At 43.4% G+C, this 20,769-nt stretch overlaps 1 protein-coding gene across 1 annotated transcript in view; it reads right to left on the reverse strand.

The window, feature by feature from the left end:
• The window catches only part of LOC147904524 (fimbrin-2-like), a 28,092-nt gene extending 16,920 nt beyond the window's left edge, over nt 1-11,172 (reverse strand). Inside the window, exons 1-3 of the mRNA XM_087387047.1 lie at nt 10,595-11,172; nt 10,231-10,401; nt 9,898-10,136 (exon numbers count right to left, since the gene is read on the reverse strand). Of these exons, the coding sequence (XP_087243173.1) occupies nt 9,898-10,136; nt 10,231-10,401; nt 10,595-10,681 (497 nt within the window). The 5' untranslated portion in view covers nt 10,682-11,172. The remainder of the gene's footprint in view (nt 1-9,897; nt 10,137-10,230; nt 10,402-10,594) is intronic.
• Nucleotides 11,173-20,769: the final 9,597 nt, after the last annotated feature.

Here is a 20,769-nt window from a genome sequence, read left to right on the forward strand (position 1 = left end):
TGAGGTACAGAGACATTCAATGCATAAATGGCACTTTCGTTCTTGAGCTCCCTAGCTAGCTGCCTTGCTGAAATGACCTGCAATTTCTGATTCATAATGCCCTGCAATGTAACAGTTCTACCCTTGTGGCAAAACTCAAGAGATAAAGCATTCAAATCTATACTGATTTTCCCCAGGGATTTCAGCCAATCACAACCCAGGACAGCATCTATGGGTCCCATATCCAATGCCAAAAGATCACCTGCAAACTCATAATGATCAGAAAACTTGATCCTGGCATCCTGGCAACAATGTCTGCTGATCATGTGCTGTCCATTCGCGATCTCCACTTTCAGACCATGGTCTATCTCTGTAGCAACTAATCCCAATCTTTGCAATGTTCTACAATTAATGAAACTGTGAGTGCTACCACTGTCTACCAATACATGGACAGATCTGCCATTAATCATTCCCTTCAACCTGATTGTGTCAGCACTTTTGGCACCCATCAAGGCATGTAGTGAGATGGTATACAGTGTAGACTGGGCATCCCAATAAATCTGTTCATCATCTACAGGAACATTACCATTAGCATCACCTCTGACACGAAAAGGCATTGTAGGTTGATGCTCCAACACAGAGAGTGTTGGCTTACGGCCTTTCCTGCTACATGTAGGCTGAATATCAATCTCATGCATCACATGAGTGGTTTGCTCAATAGTATCAATCTCATGCATCACATGAGTGGTTTGCTCAATAGCCCCACCCGGATCAAAAGGAAAAGCAGTCCCCTTTGTGGCATCTGTGTCAGGAGACTCATCTGCATCATGAACTCCTGTCAATTCCTCATGAGAGACATCATGGGGGTCTGCTACATCAGCCACTTCATCATCATCAGATAATTCAATTATCATGCTGAGTTTGGCTGAGCTGACATTCTTCATTTTGCACACATCTCGGTGCTCAGGTGTCCATTTCTCTCCACACCTAAAGCATAAATTTGCCTTCTTCCTACTGTCCAGTATGGCTCTGGAATGTTGTTTAACTTCTGATTTGCCAAAACCAGCGCTGGGTTTGACACCTGTCTTTGCATCCATGGGCCTGTATGGCTTTGCATATGGCATCTTACTTCCAGAAACCGTTGGATATCGTGGGAAGGAAGCAGCTGCTGGTTTCTTATCAATCCAATCAGCAGAATTTGTCTTCCTGTCAGCATCATAAGCAGTACCATAGAAGCTATGTGACACATGCTTGTACTTGCCAGCATATTTTGGCTCAAACACCTCAGCAAGCTCGGCTGCTCGCTCAATGGTTAGAGGATTGTGAGCTCTCACATCAGCAGCTAGAGAGAGATCTAAGCCTTGTATAAAACGCAGCAACTTCCCTTTCTCAGAAATATCCTGTACAAACAAAGAAAGTCTCCAAAAACGCTGCAAGTACTCCTGGACCGTACCTGTTTGTGACAGTGCATAGAATTCAGCAAGGTACTGTTCAAGGATCAGGGCCGAGACGAAGGTCGTGACCATAAGCTCCTTGAACTGTTTCCAGGTGGTAGGCTTCTGAGGTGACTCTCGCATGTAACGCCACCATGTGCATAATCCTGTAAATGCATGCCAGCAAAAATGATCCTCTCCTCATCATTCTTAGGGTAGAAGCGAAAATAATCTTCAAGCTTCGTGAGCCACTCCTCCAACTCATTGGGAGTGCGAGTGTCACCCTTAAACTTATGCACAGAGATTTTATCTTTCACATCTTTGGCTGCGTTATTCCTATAGTGACTACCAGCATACTCATGCTTGAAGCTCACATACTGTGAAAAGGGCATCTCATTACGAACATCCTCAGGCAAAGCCCTAAATGAACGTAAGGCATCTGAAAGCATATCATCCATGTTTGCATGCTGCCCACTTCCAGCATCATGCTGGTTAGGAGAACCACTCCCCTGATGCATAAAGTGCGTCTGACTGAAAGCATTACCTCCCTGATACGCAGGCTGAGTTTGACTGAATGTATTAACAGGAGGTGTCATCGAAGCATGCAATCCCTGCTGAGTCTGCCTGCCATAAACATCTCGGTGGGTGGGTGGCATAGAAAAAGGTTGAGAAGAGGACTCGCCCCTCTCCCAACTGCCCTGAAACCCAACACCCAATCCAGGCATGCTCGCCGTTGGCAAAAATGTGCCAATGGGCCGGCCCAAAATGGACGGCTCAGCCAATGAAATATGCGAGCCAAATGGAGGCCTGGAATCAATAAGAGAAGTGCTCGGCAGCACGGGCAAGGCATCACCAAAATCAACATAATCCCCATGCTGGGCTGCATGCATAGAACCAACATCATAAGTGCGACGGCCATCAGCCATAAATCACCCTCGCTATCCGACAGATCCCCGTGCTGGGGTGTGGGCTGCTTACCCTTATCGTGCATACTGATGGCGGTAGTGATCTGTTGCCCAATGTTCTTACCCATCTGGGTGATAGCTGTATCGTGCATAGCCATAGCAGTGGTGAGCTGCTGCCCCAACCGCTGACCCATCTGCTGAAAAGCCCCCTGAAGCATCGAGGCCAATGCATCTAGAAACTGTGTGTCGGTAGGCATAGCAGAAACTGGCTGTGAAGGAGATGCACCCTCTGTGACCGGCATCTACTCCTGCTGAGCAACATCGTCACCGTGCTGAGATGACTCATCCGACCGGGGTGCACGTTTGGGTGCCATGAGTGACACGAGGAAAATGTGCCAAGTGTCGAAGGCTCGATGTAGAGGCTCGAGAGGTGTCAGTAAAGAGGCTCAAATGCAGTCGTTGAAGAGGTTCGAAGAAAGCTCGATGAAGAGGCTGGAAACGGGGCTCAAAATGAGCCACGAAGGTGGCTTAGAAAGGCCCAGAATAGGGCTGTAGGAGTACCCTAAAAGAGGGTTTTTTTTTTTTTTTTTTGGAGCTTAGGACAACTAAGACACCTAGGGTAGTCTCAACTAAGCCAAACTGACTAAACCCAACCTTACCCAATCACTAACCTAACTAGACCTAACCAGACCTAAACTAACCTAACCAACCAAACCCAAGTAGCTAACCAAGCCCCCCTAAACCCTAGCTAACGGAACCTTAGGAAAGACTAAGGTATGATAGACGACGGCGGCCTGGTGAGAGGGCGGAGAGAAAGGGCGACAGAAGCATGGCGGCATGATAGACGACGGCGGCCTGGTGAGAGGGCGGAGAGAAAGGGCGATGCTCACGGACGGCGATGCCACGAGCAAGATGCCACCGAGGTCGAGATGCCACGGACGACGACTTGTAGCTTGGGCCTGCTGGGTTTGCAAGGCTGCTTCTTTACGGGATGCCTGCAAAGGAAAAGGGGGCAACGAAAAGTTGAGCAGTGCATGAGCGTCGTGAGATGCAAGCCACGAAGGGCGGACCCGTTAGAGGCACAGGCAGGTAGGTGGCAAGCCGAAACACCCTAGCGGAGGAGGAGCTCTCCGAAAACATTTGTCGTGGACTCTTCTCGGCTCCCCAGACTGGTCGTGGGCTTGTGGAATATGCGAGGATAGGCTTAGATAGGCACGTAGCAACTGGTATCGCTGGCCTTGCGTCTGTCAGCCGACGAGCTGGTGGTACCTTGCTGCGTCTGTCAGCCTACGAGCTGATTGTACCTTGCTGCATTTGTAGGCGTCTCAACGTACTGATTGCTATAATGCAGGGTTGGTGAAGCCAACGGAAGCAAGGTGCCAGAGAGCGGTGCTCTAATACCAATGTAGTGAAGGGGGAAGGGGCAGATTTGGAGATGGGGAGAGAATAGCAGAAGGAAGGGAGAAGAAGGGGAAGGAGAGAGGAAGAGACAGAAGAATGAGGGAATAGAGAGATAGAGAGAGGGAGAGAGAGAGAGTGTGAGCGTAGGCAGCAGGTAGCAGGAAGGAGGAGGGAGAGTAGATAGGATTAGATGTCACATCAAAAAGTCCCTTACAATCCTTTTGGGTTGACTTATATAGTCCCCCACAGTTCCCACATTTCCCCTACTATTCTCCCATCTATTTCCCCCTTAAAATCCATCTTTTTCCCACCTTCATTACACACATCACCATACCGATAAACAAGCACGGCCCTCTATACATTAGAAACCTTAAATTAGAATTCAAGAAAACTAGTTACTGAATTCACAACTCAGATTCCTCCATAGCCGTTCCATGAGAAAAGTGTTCCATAAATGTTCCATAACCCTTTTTGAACAAAACGTCGTTCCACCACAACTAGGGAACGGCGTTCCCTAGTAACTATGCCTAGCATACAAACAGTAAGAGGTCAATGGGTGATTCGGAATGATTTGCCGTTTCAAAATGAAAAGATTTACGTAGCCAATCAAGATTTTTTGGGAGTGTCATGACACGTAGTGCAAGAAACCTAGGTGTACATAGGACTCTTGTCTCTGGTGAAATATACTTTCTATTGGCCTAGGATGAGGGAAATTCTTGAGAACTATGTGGTAGGTTGCCAAATATGTCAAGCAACCAAGGCTGAACGCTTACAGAGTGCGGGTCTATTACAACCATTGCAAATCCCTGGTACTAAAGGAAAAGTATTTCCATTGATGTATTACCAGTTTGCCAAAAAGGCGCAAGGGTCATGATGCCATATGGGTTACAGTAGATTGTTTGACCGAGATGGCTGAATTTTTACCTACTAGATAGCAAGTCGATTGGCTCAGCAATTTATTGACCAATTGTTTAGGCCGTATGAATTGCAACTAAGTGATAGGGACTCTAGTTTACGAGTGACTTCTGGATACTTGTCTTTGACAAGTTAGATACCACTCTTGAGTTTAGGTTCCTCAGAGCATTCACAACCCGACAGAGAGAGTAAACCAAGTATTGGAAGATATGCTTTGTGCATATGTTTCGTTTTCATGGGAAGAATATTTACCCATGTTAGAATTTGCTTAAATAGTGCAAAGCATTCAAGTACATGTTTTAGTCCTTTTATCAATAATGGTAGGATTCAAAGGCTGCAAGAATGATGCTGCCACCTTTTAGTCCTTTTATGATTATGTACAAGTTTTAGACCTCTTTTGCTTTTGTACGAATTCCAACCTAAGTCACCACTAATGGTAGGATTTAAAGGAATCAAGAATGATGCTACAAGAAAATTTCTGGAAGACATTCAAGAGATGTTGTAGTTTGCCAAGGACTCTACTATAAGTGCCCAAGTTAGGGACAGATTTTATTCTAATCGACATCGTTCACGACAAGAGTTCTCTGAAGAAACAATCGTATACTTACAAGTTCCAAGGAATCCAAGAGTTTAAGTACTAGTAAGATTATGGTCCATTTCGGATTAAAAGAAGAATTGGACAGGTTGCATATGAATCAAAATTGCCTCCTAATGTAAGAGTGCATCCAATTTTTCATGTCAGTAGACTGAAGAAATTACTTGGTGTTGATGATCAGCTTGTGCCTCCTCAAGAACTTACAGAGGTTGAAGATTTAACCTTTATACCACATGAACCTCAAAGAAACCTTGGATTTCGTAGAGCAATTCAGAAACAGGACAATCATGTGATACAAGCTAAAGAGGAAGGATTGTGTAGAGCAGGATTCTACATTGGAATCATTGCCTACCCTCAGACTTCTTATGAACTCAGGAGTGAGTTCTTAGAGGAGGGGGAGTATGTCATGTGCATGGATCGTATCTAACATGTGCTCTTGTCATACAAGACTAGCTCAGGAAGCCTGGGGAGGCTTGCGGCTAGGCACAGGGTTGAGTTGCAAGGGCGCGATTGATTAGGATTCCCGCTATTTCAAGCGTAATAGGCTCGAGCCTATATGAGGAGCCAAGGGGTTCAGTTGTCCGTGGCACAAGTGGGAGCGAAGTCATGTTCCTCCTTGCCAGTCTGATCCTAGATCATGCACGGACGAGGGTCTGCTACCTAGCATAGCCCAAGACCCAGCAGTAGTTCCAAGGCCCTTGGGCACCACCTTGTGGTATGGGATGCCAAGCTGGTTGGGAACTGGTTGGATGTTGTGCCAGCAGCTCAGCTCATGACGACATCCCAAGTCCTCCACTCACGGATGTCATGGTTGGGTGGTGAGCTATCCTGCCCTGATATAGTTGTTTCCATAATTGTTTCTTTGTGCATGTTTGCATGTCCGTGTTTTCAAAAGCTTTAAATTCGTGTCATGAAGTCCACAAAACAGCAGTACGCATCGTTCTTATTTTTCACCCCCTCTGTTGCAGTCCTTATATTGACCAAATGGTCTACGGTTGGATGTTTGGGCCAAAATCCTGCCTAGGATGGTGCCCTTACTCCTTGTTCCTTTGCCCACTTGCTGATTTTCTGCCGGAGGATGAGTTTAGCTAGCAAATTACCCACCATGAAGGTTCTGTAGTTTGTTGCTATCTTGATGTTCCCTCCTTTCTGGATCGACACTATCCTGTTGACTTGCAACCCTTTGGGGAACCCTTCTTCCAGTGCTTTGTTCTATTAGACTGGTGAGCGCTTGTTTTGTTTTGTTTTGTTCCCTCCCCATGTCAGCATCTCCGTAACTAAGCCGTGTGGGTCCATTGACTTCCTGTTGGCTAGATTCTTCAGCCCCCCCTCCACGTCTTCAGTTCCACGTACAATTTCAAGACTAGGTCCTTGATTGAACATGATGATCATGGTTGGTTCAGTGCGCGCAACCTTATGGTGAGGTACCGTTCAAAGCGTTCTGGAACACTTCAGATTGTTAGGTGCGTTCCTTTTTCTTTTTTTTGGGGGGGAGGGGGATTTTTCCCTGCAACTCACCCAGATGACACCATTGTTACATGCAACTCCTTTACGTAGGCCTTGGCATTCATTCTGCTCTCAGGTCTGCTAGAGCTCTCGAGTCTTGCCTCTCTCACAACTCTACCAAACCCTTGCCTCTCTGAGCCCTTCAGCCCTCTCTAAACCCCTTGCCCTCTCTCAACTCTCACTCAACCCTCTCTGTCTTCTCAGTCTTCTCATCCCTGAACCTTCTCAGCCCTCTCTCATCCCCTTTTCCCCTCTCTCAGCTCTCTCTTCATTCTCATCCCTCCTACATCCCTCTCTCAGCCCCCTCTCACCCTCGACGTCAATATTCTTTTCCAGTATCCTCTTTGTATAGCGCAAAATTTACAGTTTTACCAGTCATGGCCAAGGTTAAAATCATGACTAAGCTGCATTACCATTCTAAGGTAAATTTCCTCAAGTTCATGGGAGACTACCACCACACAAAATTACTGACACAGCATTACCCACTCACAAACACAAAGAAAGAGAGATATTTAAGAGGCTAGATCAGCAAAAATGTGTGTGCATGTGTTGTGTGACGTGTCTGTATATATGAGAGAGAGAGAGAGAGACAGTATCACACACATTACTGCCAGCCAACCCCACAAATATTGTCCCTACTCCTAGTTTCAACTTTCAAGCTTGTCTAGCTTGAATTTTATCGTTCTTTCAAATTTTGAAAAAATGAAACACTAAATCTTTTCAATTATTGTGATCGTGTTCGTCTTCGTCTTCGTCACTCGCAAACACCAAGAAAGAGATATATATTTAAGAGGCTAAATCAGCAAAAATGTGTGTGCATGTGTTGTGTGACGTGTCTGTGTATCACAGAGAGAGAGAGAGAGAGAGTATCACACACATGACTGCCAGCCAACCCCACAAATATTGTCCCTACTATTTTCAAGCTTGTCTAGCTTGAATTTTGATCGTTTTCGTCTTCGTCTTCATAATCATTCACACACAGACCTTTATTCTAGTTTCAAGCTCGTCTAGCTTAAATTTTACCTTTCTTTCAAATTTTCCAAATGATAATCTTGAATGTTTTGAATCATCATCAACATTATCAATTGTCATCATCATCATCGTGGTCCTCTCTCTCTCTCTCTCTCTCTCTCTCTCTCTCTCTCCATCCATCCATCCATCCATCTATCTATCTATCTATCTATATCAACGGAGGTGTGTCAGGCCATGGCCTATCCAGACATTCTAGCCAGCATGCGGGTACTTGAATTCAGTCGTCATAATGCCTAAGCTTATTCTTGAACTTACACAGAGATTTGAGCTAAACAGGTCTTCCATTTCCTACTAGATACCATGCTTGGCCCGAATTTGATGGCATGTCCCATGCTTGGGCAAAACTTGATGGCAGGGTTGCATTCGCTTTACATGAATAACCCACACTGCATTTGTTCTCACAATCTTTGTAGGCAACACACGTTACAAGCGTGGGGTGCCTCCCCTTAGGGATGTAGGTCTTTCCAAGAGGAGCCAAATCAGCATGGGTGGCCAGCTGGCTGATGGTTGAGTCCATCAATCTAAAACGTGTCAATTATTGGGCAGCTCATTCCTTATTCGAAGAGACTTCTGAGATCTTTTCATCTTTGGAGTATCTTCTGACTATTAAGAATCGAATTGCTAATCCATTTTGAGCTGATTGTTTCACAGATTTAGTCATAACTCCAACACGTTCCTTCATAGGCAAAAAGATGTTGCGATGAAGGTCAATAAATAATGTCAATTTTTTAGTCACACCTGTGAACTCGATGAAATAAGGCTTAAAAGGGTTCTGGCATCTGTCACTGTTGCTCCAGTATTCCCTTGAGAGGATATTGCTTCTAGTTTTCTGCACACAAAGAAAACCTCTGATGGCTCATTTCTGATGTCAGATTGCACAGCAAATCTCCTATGGGCTCCAAAGGGGAAAACCTTTTTTTTGTGAAAAGTAGTGAACTCAATGAAATAAGACTTAAAAGGGTTCTGACATCTGTCATTGGTGCTCCAGTATTCCCTTGAGAGAACATATTGCTTTTAGTTTTTGGCACACAGGAAAACCTCTGATGTCTCATTTCTGATGTCTGATTGCAGCAATCCTATGGGAAAATCCATTTTTGTTTTCAACAGCCAGGATTTTCCGTTGATGGGCTACTCATCAAATGTTAAGTTGCAGACGTTGCTTTCAAGTACCACTATCTGTGGTAAACTATCAATAATAAGTCTCCCAGCATTCCTAAGCAAGATATTTCTACAAAGAGCAGTTGTCATCTCTGTGGATAGTGAGCATCTTCATATTGCAACATGACGGATAGTCACCGTAAACATAGCCTTCAAAATGAAATGCCTAAGCATGCCATGCCCAAATGAATAGCTATATTAAGCATTGAGTTTGTCTGGTATTAAGCAGTGTATGGCACCACCCACAAGGAACCTTCATCCTGCTAGCTCAGCACCATATTCGAATTCATGTGCAAATAATGTAGACATAATCACATCACTTGTGATTCCTAATTTTTAATATCTTGCCTGCATTTCCCTGCTGCTTCATTTTGGATCAAAATTCATGTAGAAAGTCACATCGCTCGCACTTCAAACTTGAAGTAGCAGGCGTTGATACCCTTCACATTTGCCAAGCAACAGTTTTTGTAATATTTCAACGCTGAAGCCACCAATTTTTGAAAGAATTGTTTTATCCTGATAGATTGAACACTGAATCCACCAATGCTTGAAAGAACTATTGTATCCACGTGAAAAAGATTAGAGTGGCAAACAACAGAAACGTCTGTATCGCTATACCAGATAACTTTGGGAGCTGAAGAATCACATACATAGATACAACATGTATGCAAGTTGCAACAGGGATAAAAGCAACGAATTTATCATTCCTGCAATGGGTGTCCTGCAACTAACGTGAAGATGTGCAACAATAATGATCTTTCAGTCAGAGACTCCCACATGATTTCTTAACATTCCCATTCCTAGAACCAACTCCAAAGGCGTCTGCAAATAGCTTTGATGTGTTGTCTGACATTGGTTGCAGATATTGGTATGCATAACTATCAGGAGTTTTTGTGAAATAAAACCTGGTTTCTCATCTAGAGCCTCAGCTGTTATCTTCGCCTAACAAACCTAGCAGGTTGAGAGCACGTACCAGAGAAGCACTCCGTCCTTGACAATATCGAAAAGAGCGTCTGATGAAGAATCGATTGGCAAAATTTTGCTTGAGGCTTCGTCATCTTCGAGGTATGTATTAATGTGATCGACATAGGCCTTCTTCTCGGACTCACTGATATGGTGAAGCAAGGTGGTAGTCGCCATTTTCAAGAAGGCTGACGACTTCTTCTCGGGACTTATTTTTGGGTTTCCGCACCGTTGCAAATCTAGATACATCTGCATCGAATTCCCAGTTAAGCTTGGTCTCACGGTGGAGAAGATGTAAACCCGATTACTAATATGCTGACAACATATTAAGGCCTGCAGTTACCTGCAAGAATAACTCGAAATCAAGTCCACCCTGAAGACGAGCATTTTGTTGTTTCATGATCGCCGCAATCTCATCTTTTGTCAGCGGCTGCTGAAACAAATTTATCTTGTTGATACCAAACTCTAGTTCCTGTGCAGTGACAAGTCCCTCCTTGCCCTTGAGTAAGTCAAACTGCAACCAGCCATCAAACTTTCAGGTAAATCTTTTGTTTTGCAGGAGCCCATCACAAAGTAGAATTGGCAAGCGGTCTCCTTGCGTTGGAAACAAGGCTTTGAATCAAACAGAATTGGAAAATCACTCATGCAAATACTACCCAGGCCCCTGGCGCACACTGACAAATGGCGTCGTGGCGTCTAGAACTTACCTGCGATTTGAGCGCACGAAGCTCCCCCTGAGTGAAATTACTGGCAAGAAGGGGGTCAGTCACAACCACACCTGCGAAAGCAGCCATACTATCTTTCACCCTGTTCTTTCTGCTCCGGTCGCCTTACTTGCAAGAGAAACGCGTTTCTCGCAGTTCGTCCCCTGCGTTGCGGGCTGCTCCCAGGACGTCTTTATCCCCTTGCCTCCTACCCTGTGGGCTGACAAGAATTTGCCTGCACGTGCGGGGACTGTCCTTCCTTCGAATTACACGACCCACAAAAGCAAGCAATCAATTTGGGCTGCGAGGAGACTGCTCCGCGGCGGTCGGATCCGAAACGGCTGGGGCGCTGGATGGGGGACTGAGACCGACTAGGGGAGCGTTGGAAAAGGCGAAATTTGAGCTACAAAAGAGGAGCGGCGAGGGGGGAGGAGGAGGGGAGGGGCAAGAAGAGAGGAAGGGAAGAAGGGAGGAAGGCTACGGAGGATGGAGAGGGGGGGGGGGGCGGGGAGAAGGCAAGATGATGCGAGAGCATGAGCGAAGATTGACGAGCTCTCTGTGCGATCATGAGGCCGCCATAGCCAGAGCTTCAAAGCTTCAAAAGCTTCGAAGTACCCGTAGGCAAAATTTTGTCCCCTCCCTCAAAAATTAAAAAAAACAAACAATTAGCCAAAGTTTTAAATTTAAAAAACTTTTTCCCCTTCTCACTTTCAAATTCCACGCGTTGTCCCAACCACACCTCGCCACGTCTTCCCCACCATGCCACCTGGCATTTGTATTAACTTTATTACCCCCTTGTTTGGTTCCTTAATTGGGTGTGGACTTTTGGGATTTGGTCTCGTTGGTCAACCCCTTTGCGTGGGGTCACCTTTGTACATTCAAATCCCATGTGAGTGGGCCCCTTCTCCCCCCCTTTCTTCTGGTGGAGGAACCTCATCCATCTCCCCCTCCCCACCCCCCCAATAACATTCAGAAGTTTCCATTCACGTGAGGAGACTTTAGAGTTCATCAGAATTTTGAAGTTTTTTGTCGAGACAATTTTGGCTATACACCAATTCTCGGCTATTATTCACTAGTTTTGTTAAAGCCTGCCTAACCAAGGATGTTGCTCATCTTCTCAAATTTGCTTAATAAATATTACCTTTTTCTACAAAAAGAGGAAAAACATTCAGAACGGATCCCATGCGTCATTACGTTGCACTAGTTGACCTCATGGCAAAGGATCCCCTTTAACCTTTAGGATAGCTCAGCCTTCTAACTTTAACCTTTTGAAAGACTAAATCCCATCACACCTTACCAATAGCAGACACAAGGGATCTTAACGTTTGATCTAGTTGACGTCATGGCAAAGGATCCCCTTTAATCTTTAGGAAAGCTCAACATAACTTTTGAAAGACTAAATTGTATCAAACATACTACAAATCATATTGCATACACATGCAAATATGACAAAGCATAGTGTAGTCCTTTATAAAAGCTTTTTAGCTATTAAAAGTGAATAGAAGTTGCAAGTACAAATAGAAATATGCATACATATATAAGTACTTACTTGTGTACTTACTCACAGCATGTAGATACATGCAAACACACATGTAGATGTATATATAAATGCACTCATAGCAAAGCATACCCACACACATGCACACAGATGTGCTCATGCATACGAGTCAGTCACTCCCTAGCTCAAATTTCACAACCACGATGGGCCGATTTTAATGGCAACTCCTTGTGTAGGGAATAAGTCCAACATCTATTGTCTAGTCAAGGGATGCATGGGATTCAAGGCAAAGGCGGAATTGGACATTTAGGAATGAACTTTTTGAAGGTTGTATAATAATTGCTTTCAACATCCACCTCTTCAAGCACATGCTCATGTGTTTAGACTTTTTCCTTTTCGTATTAACTATTTTAAATCTCCATGAAAATCAGCCCTTGCTACATATCACTCCATTTATGTATTACCTTTCATATTCCACATCTCACATCATCCAATTAACTAAGTCATGAAAAGGTTTCTCACAAGTGCAATCCCCATACCAAACTCACGTGTAGCTAATAAATGGAGAACGTATGATATCAGCCTTATTCATTTTCTATTGCATACTTAGTACAACTCAGAAAAGTGACAAGCCAATTATCCTAATGATTCATAAGAGGTGAAGTTTTCAACCTCAATGCTTGTAAAAGTTTTTTCACTCAAACTTTCGAGAGCATTCCTAATACATTATACAACTAATAAATGCAAAAGGATAGAATTATTTATGTGAGAACTTCAATTTTGGCTATTCCCAACCTTAATGATGTTGTTGGAAGCTTTTTCATCCATAACCTCTATAGGTCCCCACAATGTTCCAATAATTGAGAATTGAATTAGTTGTGGAGATGGGAATGTTAGCGGGGTGAGTGGTGAAGTATGGGTGTTCACATGGAGAAGTCCAGACAACTCTAGAGGCGGACACGAGGTGGTGGGGACAATAGTGCCATGCATGACATGTCTAGGGTGGGAGGAGGCTAACCTTGGAATTAAAGGGGGTGGTGATGATGAATAATCACCCCCATGTCATGATGTAGTTCTGGTGCAGGCTTTGGTGGGGAGGGATGAGCTATATGTTGGACGTTGCAAGATGGCGAGTAGTGGAGAGGAAGATGAAGGCAAAACGGATGGCACAACAATGCGCTAGGCCTACAGATAGCGATGATGATGGATGCGGTGAAGGCGCCTTGTGAATGGAGGTGTGCAAGAAGCAAGGCAAGGATGATGCATGAGGGATCTAGGATTCAAAGTAAGTGATGTAGTGTGTGAGTGTGCGCATAGTGGTTGTGTTTGTGTGATCTAACTCACGCCCTTCATGTTGCAGGGTGGAGGAGTGTAAGAGAGGTAGGGGTAGACTACCAAGCTCCACTACAAAGCAGGCAATAGCACCCAAAATAATGGAACTGAGCATGATGATAGGAGTGGGTGGAGGCAATGTAGATGAAGGTCTTATCGCATGTTGATGAATTTCTCCAAAGGTGTTGTGTGGAAAGACTGTGGGGCTCTGTACCATTTGCACTTGCAGATGGTTTGTCATGTGATGACGAATAGCGTGCAATCCATGAATAAGTTAATCCAAATGCATATTGGATGGGACAAGTAGAGGCCGATTGGGGGGTTCTATTGTGCAAAGCGCTCAAGCAGAAGAACATGCATACTTTTCATGGTATGCTTGGATATTGCATGAAGGATATAGGACTCCCACACTTCAAGACTATGTCGAAGAATGAGAGTGCTCAAGATTTGCAAACGGGCATGGACCTTTATGTGAGGTATGGTGTGGAAAAGGTCAAGAACAAAGTCTACTTGAACATCAAAACATTTTGTATTGTTGCTTCATGTTTTGGCAATATAGGTCGGTTGTAGATTTGGTGTGCCTTCTAGCAGGTGTGTTTTGAAGATGCTTCAAAGCAACCAATACAACTTATTGGCTTCCTAGGTAATTCCTTTTCATGGTCCAAGTATGGGCATGACACATGCTCAGTCATCGTCATGGAAATTGATGGTCACCCTACTCTTGGTTACTACAAGTGATGTCTCTGCTATTTTCTTTTCCATGGAGTCTACATCTACACAAACTCCTGGGGCACCAACTCCCTTTAGTAAGAAAACCTATCAAAATTTGCAAGGAGTCTTCTTTCTTTTTGTTATTTCTCCCTTCGTAGAGGTTGCAAAGTCTTCCATTGCCGATTCAATACCATGCCAGTGCTTTCCTTGACTCGCACTTCGTTCCTTGTGCCTTGATCTGGCTTTTCAGCTTTCCCATCTTGTAACCTCTGTATGCTTCTCTTGCAAGCCATGGTGAGTTGCATGTTGCCATCGATGCCATGGCCATGATCAGTCCAGAATAGACCCAGAGAACCTAGCTGGTGAGGCAAGCAAAGAATAGAACACAACTTACTCGAAAGAAGACAATGGCAAACCAAAGTCTGCGCAAGGTCACGTCGAGGTGCATGTGGGTTGTTGCAGGGTGTTTGTAGGGCGGGGCAGATTGTAGGTGCTTACTCTTCTAAGATTTGATGGGCGGGAGGTGTGAAAATTTAAAATTTGCAGGAGTAGCAAAATTTCAGCTACCGATTTTCCCCCCTCCAGCAATACACGTCAGCAGAATTGGATATCCCAAACAAGTGCAATGTGGCCTAAAATGCTTCAAAACAAATAGGCCAAAGGGCACACTATGGGTTTGAGCTATGTATTATTAAATGCAATGACCTTTGACATGCTTATGAGCCATATAGCAAGAAAGTGCGTGGAAAAAGAAACAATTCAAAATTGTAAATAGTGTTAGATTTATTAAAATATCTTTTCACATGCACAAATTGCACTTTTCCAACTTCTTCCATTTTAGGGTGAAGCTAGATACCAATACCAACAAATATCAATGTTTTAAGACCACCATGTACTAGTCCCACTAATTTGGATTCCAAATTTTCAATCCGTTTTGGTTTTCAATAAATCAAAAAAAAGTTATGGAGCGTGCCCCAAATCGATATGCATCACTTTAACACAATATTGGAGGGCCATTAACCCATGACTAATGTTCTCATTTAGGTGTGTCCTTGGGTTGAGGAGAAGCTCACGTAATGTACTTTTGAATAATTACTTGGCTGCATGTATGTATAGAACAAAATTTTGACGATTTTGAATAAATTGCTATATCCTATAATCTTTAGGATGCATGCTTCACATGCAACATAGCACTTGTAATGCTTTAACAATCTCATTCCATATCCTTATTCCATACTTTTTTGGTCTCATGTTCAAGTTTCGAATGTGTATTGCAACTTGAAGACAAAGTTTGCAAAATATCATTGAGAAATGCAGAAGTTATGGGTCATGCAAGGTAGCTATATACACAAAAAGTCCCTGAACCTCACCAACAATGGCTACACCTAAGCAAACAATGACCCCAATATCCCGCCATGGCTAACAATAAAGAAGGGACACCTGGTGCTTGCCCTACTTGTGCCGGGAAGTACAAGGTAAAAAATATGGACATGTGTGTGGCACCCTTGATCGAGGAGTTGTAGACCCTATGGAGGGGCATACATGTCTTTGATATTTCTAGAGCCTCGAGGCAGGCCGTAAACATCTGCATCAAGGGAATTTTGATGTGGACCATGCATGACTATCCAAGATATGGGGAGTGCATAGGTACATGCTTTTGCATGCCTATTGATACCTTTATGCTTTATTGTGGTGTGATCTATGCATGTCTCATAACCTATTTGTGCATGCATATATGTAGGACTTAAAACACAAGGGTACCATGCTTATCCTATTTGTGACCCTAGCTCACTACTACAAAACTAGGTAGAAATGGCAATAGCGAATGGCACACAATTTTTAATTTTGCCATTTCTTATGTATGAAATGGCAAAAGCTTCTCAAATTGCCATATTTTTTGCAAAAATGACAGCTAGAAATGGCAACTAGTTCATGAACTGCCATTTCTTTGGAAGAAATGGCAACAAAAAATGGCAATTTTTTATTGTCTGCCATTTCTTAGCAATAATTAGCAATACCAAATGGCAACCAATTCTTGACTGCCCTTTCTTACAAAGAAATGGCAGCAAATTCTTGATTGCCATTTCTTATAAGGAAATGACAACAAATTCTTGACTGTCATTTCTTATGAAGAAATGGCAGCAAATTCTTAATTACCATTTCTTGGAAAGAAATGGCAGCCATTTCTTGACTGCCACTTCTTTCAAAGAAATGGCAAGCACTTCTTGACTGTGCTGCCATTTTCTTAGAAGAAATGGCAACACAAAATGGCAACTATCTCTTGACTGCCATTTCTTACGGAAAAATGGCAACCATTTTTTAACTGCCATTCTTACCAAGAAATCGTAGCACAAAATGCATATGTGGAGTAAAATTATACAATGGTTGACCATTTAGTTGCTGCAAAGTATCTTATTGTTGCTAAAGATTCAATACTACCATTCACAACATTGATATTACTATCACTATTTTTGTATTGTCTAAGTGTGAAAGATTAATAAAAAGTCTTAAGTGCACTAGGGTCAGTATTTCCTCTGACATTGATGGAGAGGATGGCTATTAGTTTACTTGACATTCTTCTTGGTTCCCTTTTTGGCCTTGAGCTTGGGGCTATTGATCTGGAGGGAAGCATTTTTACCTTGAGAGAGCTTTCTTTTGCTTTGCACCTGAGTAAAGCCTTACCTTGGTCAATAGTATCCTTTTCAACAACCATATCTTGTTCCACTTCTGGTCTTCCTCAATGAACTTAGAAGAGGTCATCTCATCCTCTCTGTTTATGTCCTCTTCAAAGTCCTTTGACTAGCCTAGCTCTATTTGAGAGTCAAAATCCAAATTCTAATTTTTCTTTATCCACTCTTCAGTTTCACTCTCTACCAAGGTATCAAAAGCATTGTTGAGTTATATAGTGTCATCAAGCTTCCCTTTGCCTTTGTCAAGAGAGAGCAAGGGTTTAGCAGGGTATTCCTTCTGAATAAGATTTTTTCAGAAGAAACTGGAACCTTGGGGATCCATTTTTCAGTTTGTTTACTATTGGTAGGTGCGGGATCCTTGGGCTTTAGCTTTGGCTCTCCTCTATAGGCAGTTTTTAACTGCATGGCTTGAGAGTCCACAGTGGAAGCAAGAGTTTGGGAGATTTTTATAAAGAAGGGGCTACTCCCTGTACACACTACCATTCATGTTCACTATTACCAAAGTGCTAGGAAGGTCCTCAGCAATGTCCATTTTGATACAAACCTGAGGGTTAGCTCTAGGATTAATGAAATTTTTCTTCTCAACTCCAACTCTCTCTCCCAACCCACTACATAGAGAGGCTAATTGGTTGTATAGGGAGAGGGACAGGTCTGCGAGCTCAACCCATACAAGGGTAATGGTGGATCTAGGCAGATTAGGATTGAAGTTCTGCTTCCACTTCTCTAAGTAGAGAGGTTGGTGTCTGATAGTCTATAGAGTATAGTTGAGAGCCTGGGAGGCCATGCTAGGAGACTCAAAGAGGAAGATAACGAAACCTTTCCTCAAAAATCTAACATTGGTAACACTAATACCTTGTCTAACCCAATTTGATCTCACCCAATTCTCAATAAAAGCTAGAGAAGGTATAGGACTTGGAAGGAATGAGTGCTAAACCATTCAATAGAGTTAGAAAGCAGGTCTTCATTCATGAAGGCGGTGATCTACTTACCTCCTGAAGATTTTTTGCTCTCACCACCAGTAGTCGCTTACTCTTTAGCAAGTTTGGAGCTGTTCTTTGGGGCCTGTGGGTCATCATTTTCCTTCTGGTGGGTGAAGGGGATTTTTGGTTTCTTCTTCTTCTCTCCCTTAGAGCCTATCATTCCTGCTTCGGGGGGCTTTTCAATCTACACTTGCACTTGGGGATCCTCTATCTCCTTCTTTACTTCATTGATTGCTTCTAGCACATCCCTTTCCTCTTTCACCTCCTTCACCTCCCTCGGGTTCCTTCGTTCTACACTGGGGTCTCTAAATTCTTATAGCTTGGGGGCGGGAGTATCGTGTCCTTCCTGTGAAGATAGTGGGAGAGAGGGAAGGAGTGTCACTTACGGCTTTCTCACATACACAGTGGGGGAATACACACAAAGGTGGAGGTTGAAAATAGTTTTTCTCTTCTTAGTTGTGAAAGCCAAAAAGAACTCTAGTACAAAGAAATAGAAGAACCCTATATGTGGATCTCAAACCAAACTCAACTAACTAAGGTGGCATACTAACTGAGCCACGAACTAGAGTAGATAAGGATAGCTGTCATCCAGCTATTATTCGTGGGCAGTGTACCAACTGCATCTGTAGCTAACAAGTTGGTGACATAAATGCACAACGGTCACCCTGGCATATCGCGAGTGGAGCTCGATATCTCAACACTCCCCCTCGAGCTCAATCCCAGTCCTTGCACACCAAGCAGGTCTCTGAACTTGCACAGCTTCTTTACGCCCAATGCTTTCGTGAATATGTCAGCTACCTGATCCTCTGTGCTGACATAAACTAGATCGATAAGACCTAGTAAAATCTTCTCCCGCACATAGTGATAATGCACCTCAATGTGCTTTGTTCTAGCATGATAGACTGGGTCATTTGCCAAGTGTATACTGCTCATGTTGTCACAATAAATGACAACTGGCCCATCTGTAGACTTATGCATATCATAAAGTAGCTTATGCAACCAAGCTACCTCACATGCAGCCATTGCTGCATCCCTGTACTCATCCTTTGTGCTCGACAAGCAACTGTAGGCTGTTTCTTGCTGCTCCAGGTGACTGCAGCACTCCCAAAAGAGAACACATATCCACTGGTAGATCGTCTATCAGAAATACTACTAGCCCAATCAGCATCAGTGTATCCATGCAATTGTATTTGAACCCCAGCCTCATAAAATAGTCCATACTGCAACGTGGACTTCACATACCTGAGTATGCGTCTAGCCGCATCCAAATGCAGTTTCCTTGGAGCCTGCATAAACTGACTTACCAATCCAACAACATAGCTTAAATCTGGCCTGGTAATAGTCATATAAATCAAACTTCCTACTATGCGTCTGTACATAGTAGGGTCGTCTAGAAGCTCACCTGCATCTGTGCTCAACTTCACATTCTGCTCCAAAGGAACTGAAATAGGCTTATAGCCTGTCATCCCATATTTGGACAGCATGTCCAATCCATACTGCCTCTACAAGAGCTCTATCCCACTTGGTGATCTAATCACCTCAATGCCCAAGAAATAACGCAGCTCTCCCAAATCCTTCATCTCAAACTTCTGCTTCGATAGCATTTTCACATGAAGGATATCTTCATCACTATCACCTGTGATGATCAAATCATCAACATAAATGACAAGCAGCATAATCCCTTTCTCTGTTTTTCTCACATAGAGTGAGAAATCTGCCTTGGAAATCTGAAAGCCAATAGTGACAAGATACTGTCCTATCTTGTCAGACCATGCTCTAGGTGCTTGCTTCAAGCCATAGAAGGCTTTCTTCAATCTGCAAACAAACTCAGGATGAATAGCATGAACATAACGCATGAACATAACCTGATGGCTGCTCCATAAAGACCTCTTCTTGCAAATCACCATGCAAGAAGGCATTCTTTACATCCATATGATGTAAAGAAAGACCATCCCTTTAATGCAGCCATAGCAATGACTGCTCTTACAGTTGCCATCCTTGCAACCGGATTGTATGTTTCTTCATAATCAATGCCATATGTCTGTGCATACACCTTGACAACTAATCTTGCCTTGTATCTATTCACAGAACCATCTGCATTGTGCTTGATCTTATAAACCCACTTACAGCCAATTGCATTCTTGTCTTTAGGCAAAGGCACCAATTCCCATGTAGCATTTTCTTCCAAGGCATCCATTTCTTCATCCATGGCTTTCTCCCATTTTTCATTTCCCATGGCTTGTTCAAAAGAAGTGGGTTCTGGTTCCTGTATCACGTTGACCATATAGGCATAGTGAATGGCCGTAAATCCATCATATTTCAGCCTATCCACAGGATACCTAGCTCTGGTAGACCTGCGCAAAATAGGCTCACTTCCAAGTGCTCTCAAAACATCCCTGGTCTTCCTTACTCCAATAGAAGGAATACCCAACTCATCATTAATGCTCTGTTTTGAGCCACTGGATTCACCATCCACATAAGAGTGACCTGCATTCACATCAAACATGGGCTGATCTACCTTCTCTTTTCCTTTTCGTGATACCTGGGTACCACTATCTACATTGCTTTGAGGAGATTCTCCTGATCTCAATCTGCCTGTCCATGGCGAAGTATGTGAACCACTGCTAGAGGACACTGTAGGTCCACTGATATTTTGTGATTGCTACTGTGAATTTTGTGCAGCATTACCATTTTGTGCATTTACATCAATCATCACATTTACTGGTTTATACCAGGTGCTCATCTCATCAAAAACAACATCTCTGCTCGCTGTGAACTTACGTGTAGAAGGGTTATAGCATCTATACCCTTTCTGTTGCAGAGAATAACCAATAAAGACGCACTTCTCAGCTTTTGGATCCAACTTGGACCTCAACTCATCTGGCACATGAACATAGGCAATGCAACCAAAAATTTTCAAATGAGAAATGTCTAGTTTCCTACCAGTATACATCTCCTCTGGCGTCA

The sequence above is a fragment of the Dipteris shenzhenensis genome, chromosome 2, assembly GCF_047967505.1.
Source record: "Dipteris shenzhenensis isolate YYH24624 ecotype China chromosome 2, Dip_SZ_1.0, whole genome shotgun sequence".
Taxonomy (NCBI): domain Eukaryota; kingdom Viridiplantae; phylum Streptophyta; class Polypodiopsida; order Gleicheniales; family Dipteridaceae; genus Dipteris; species Dipteris shenzhenensis.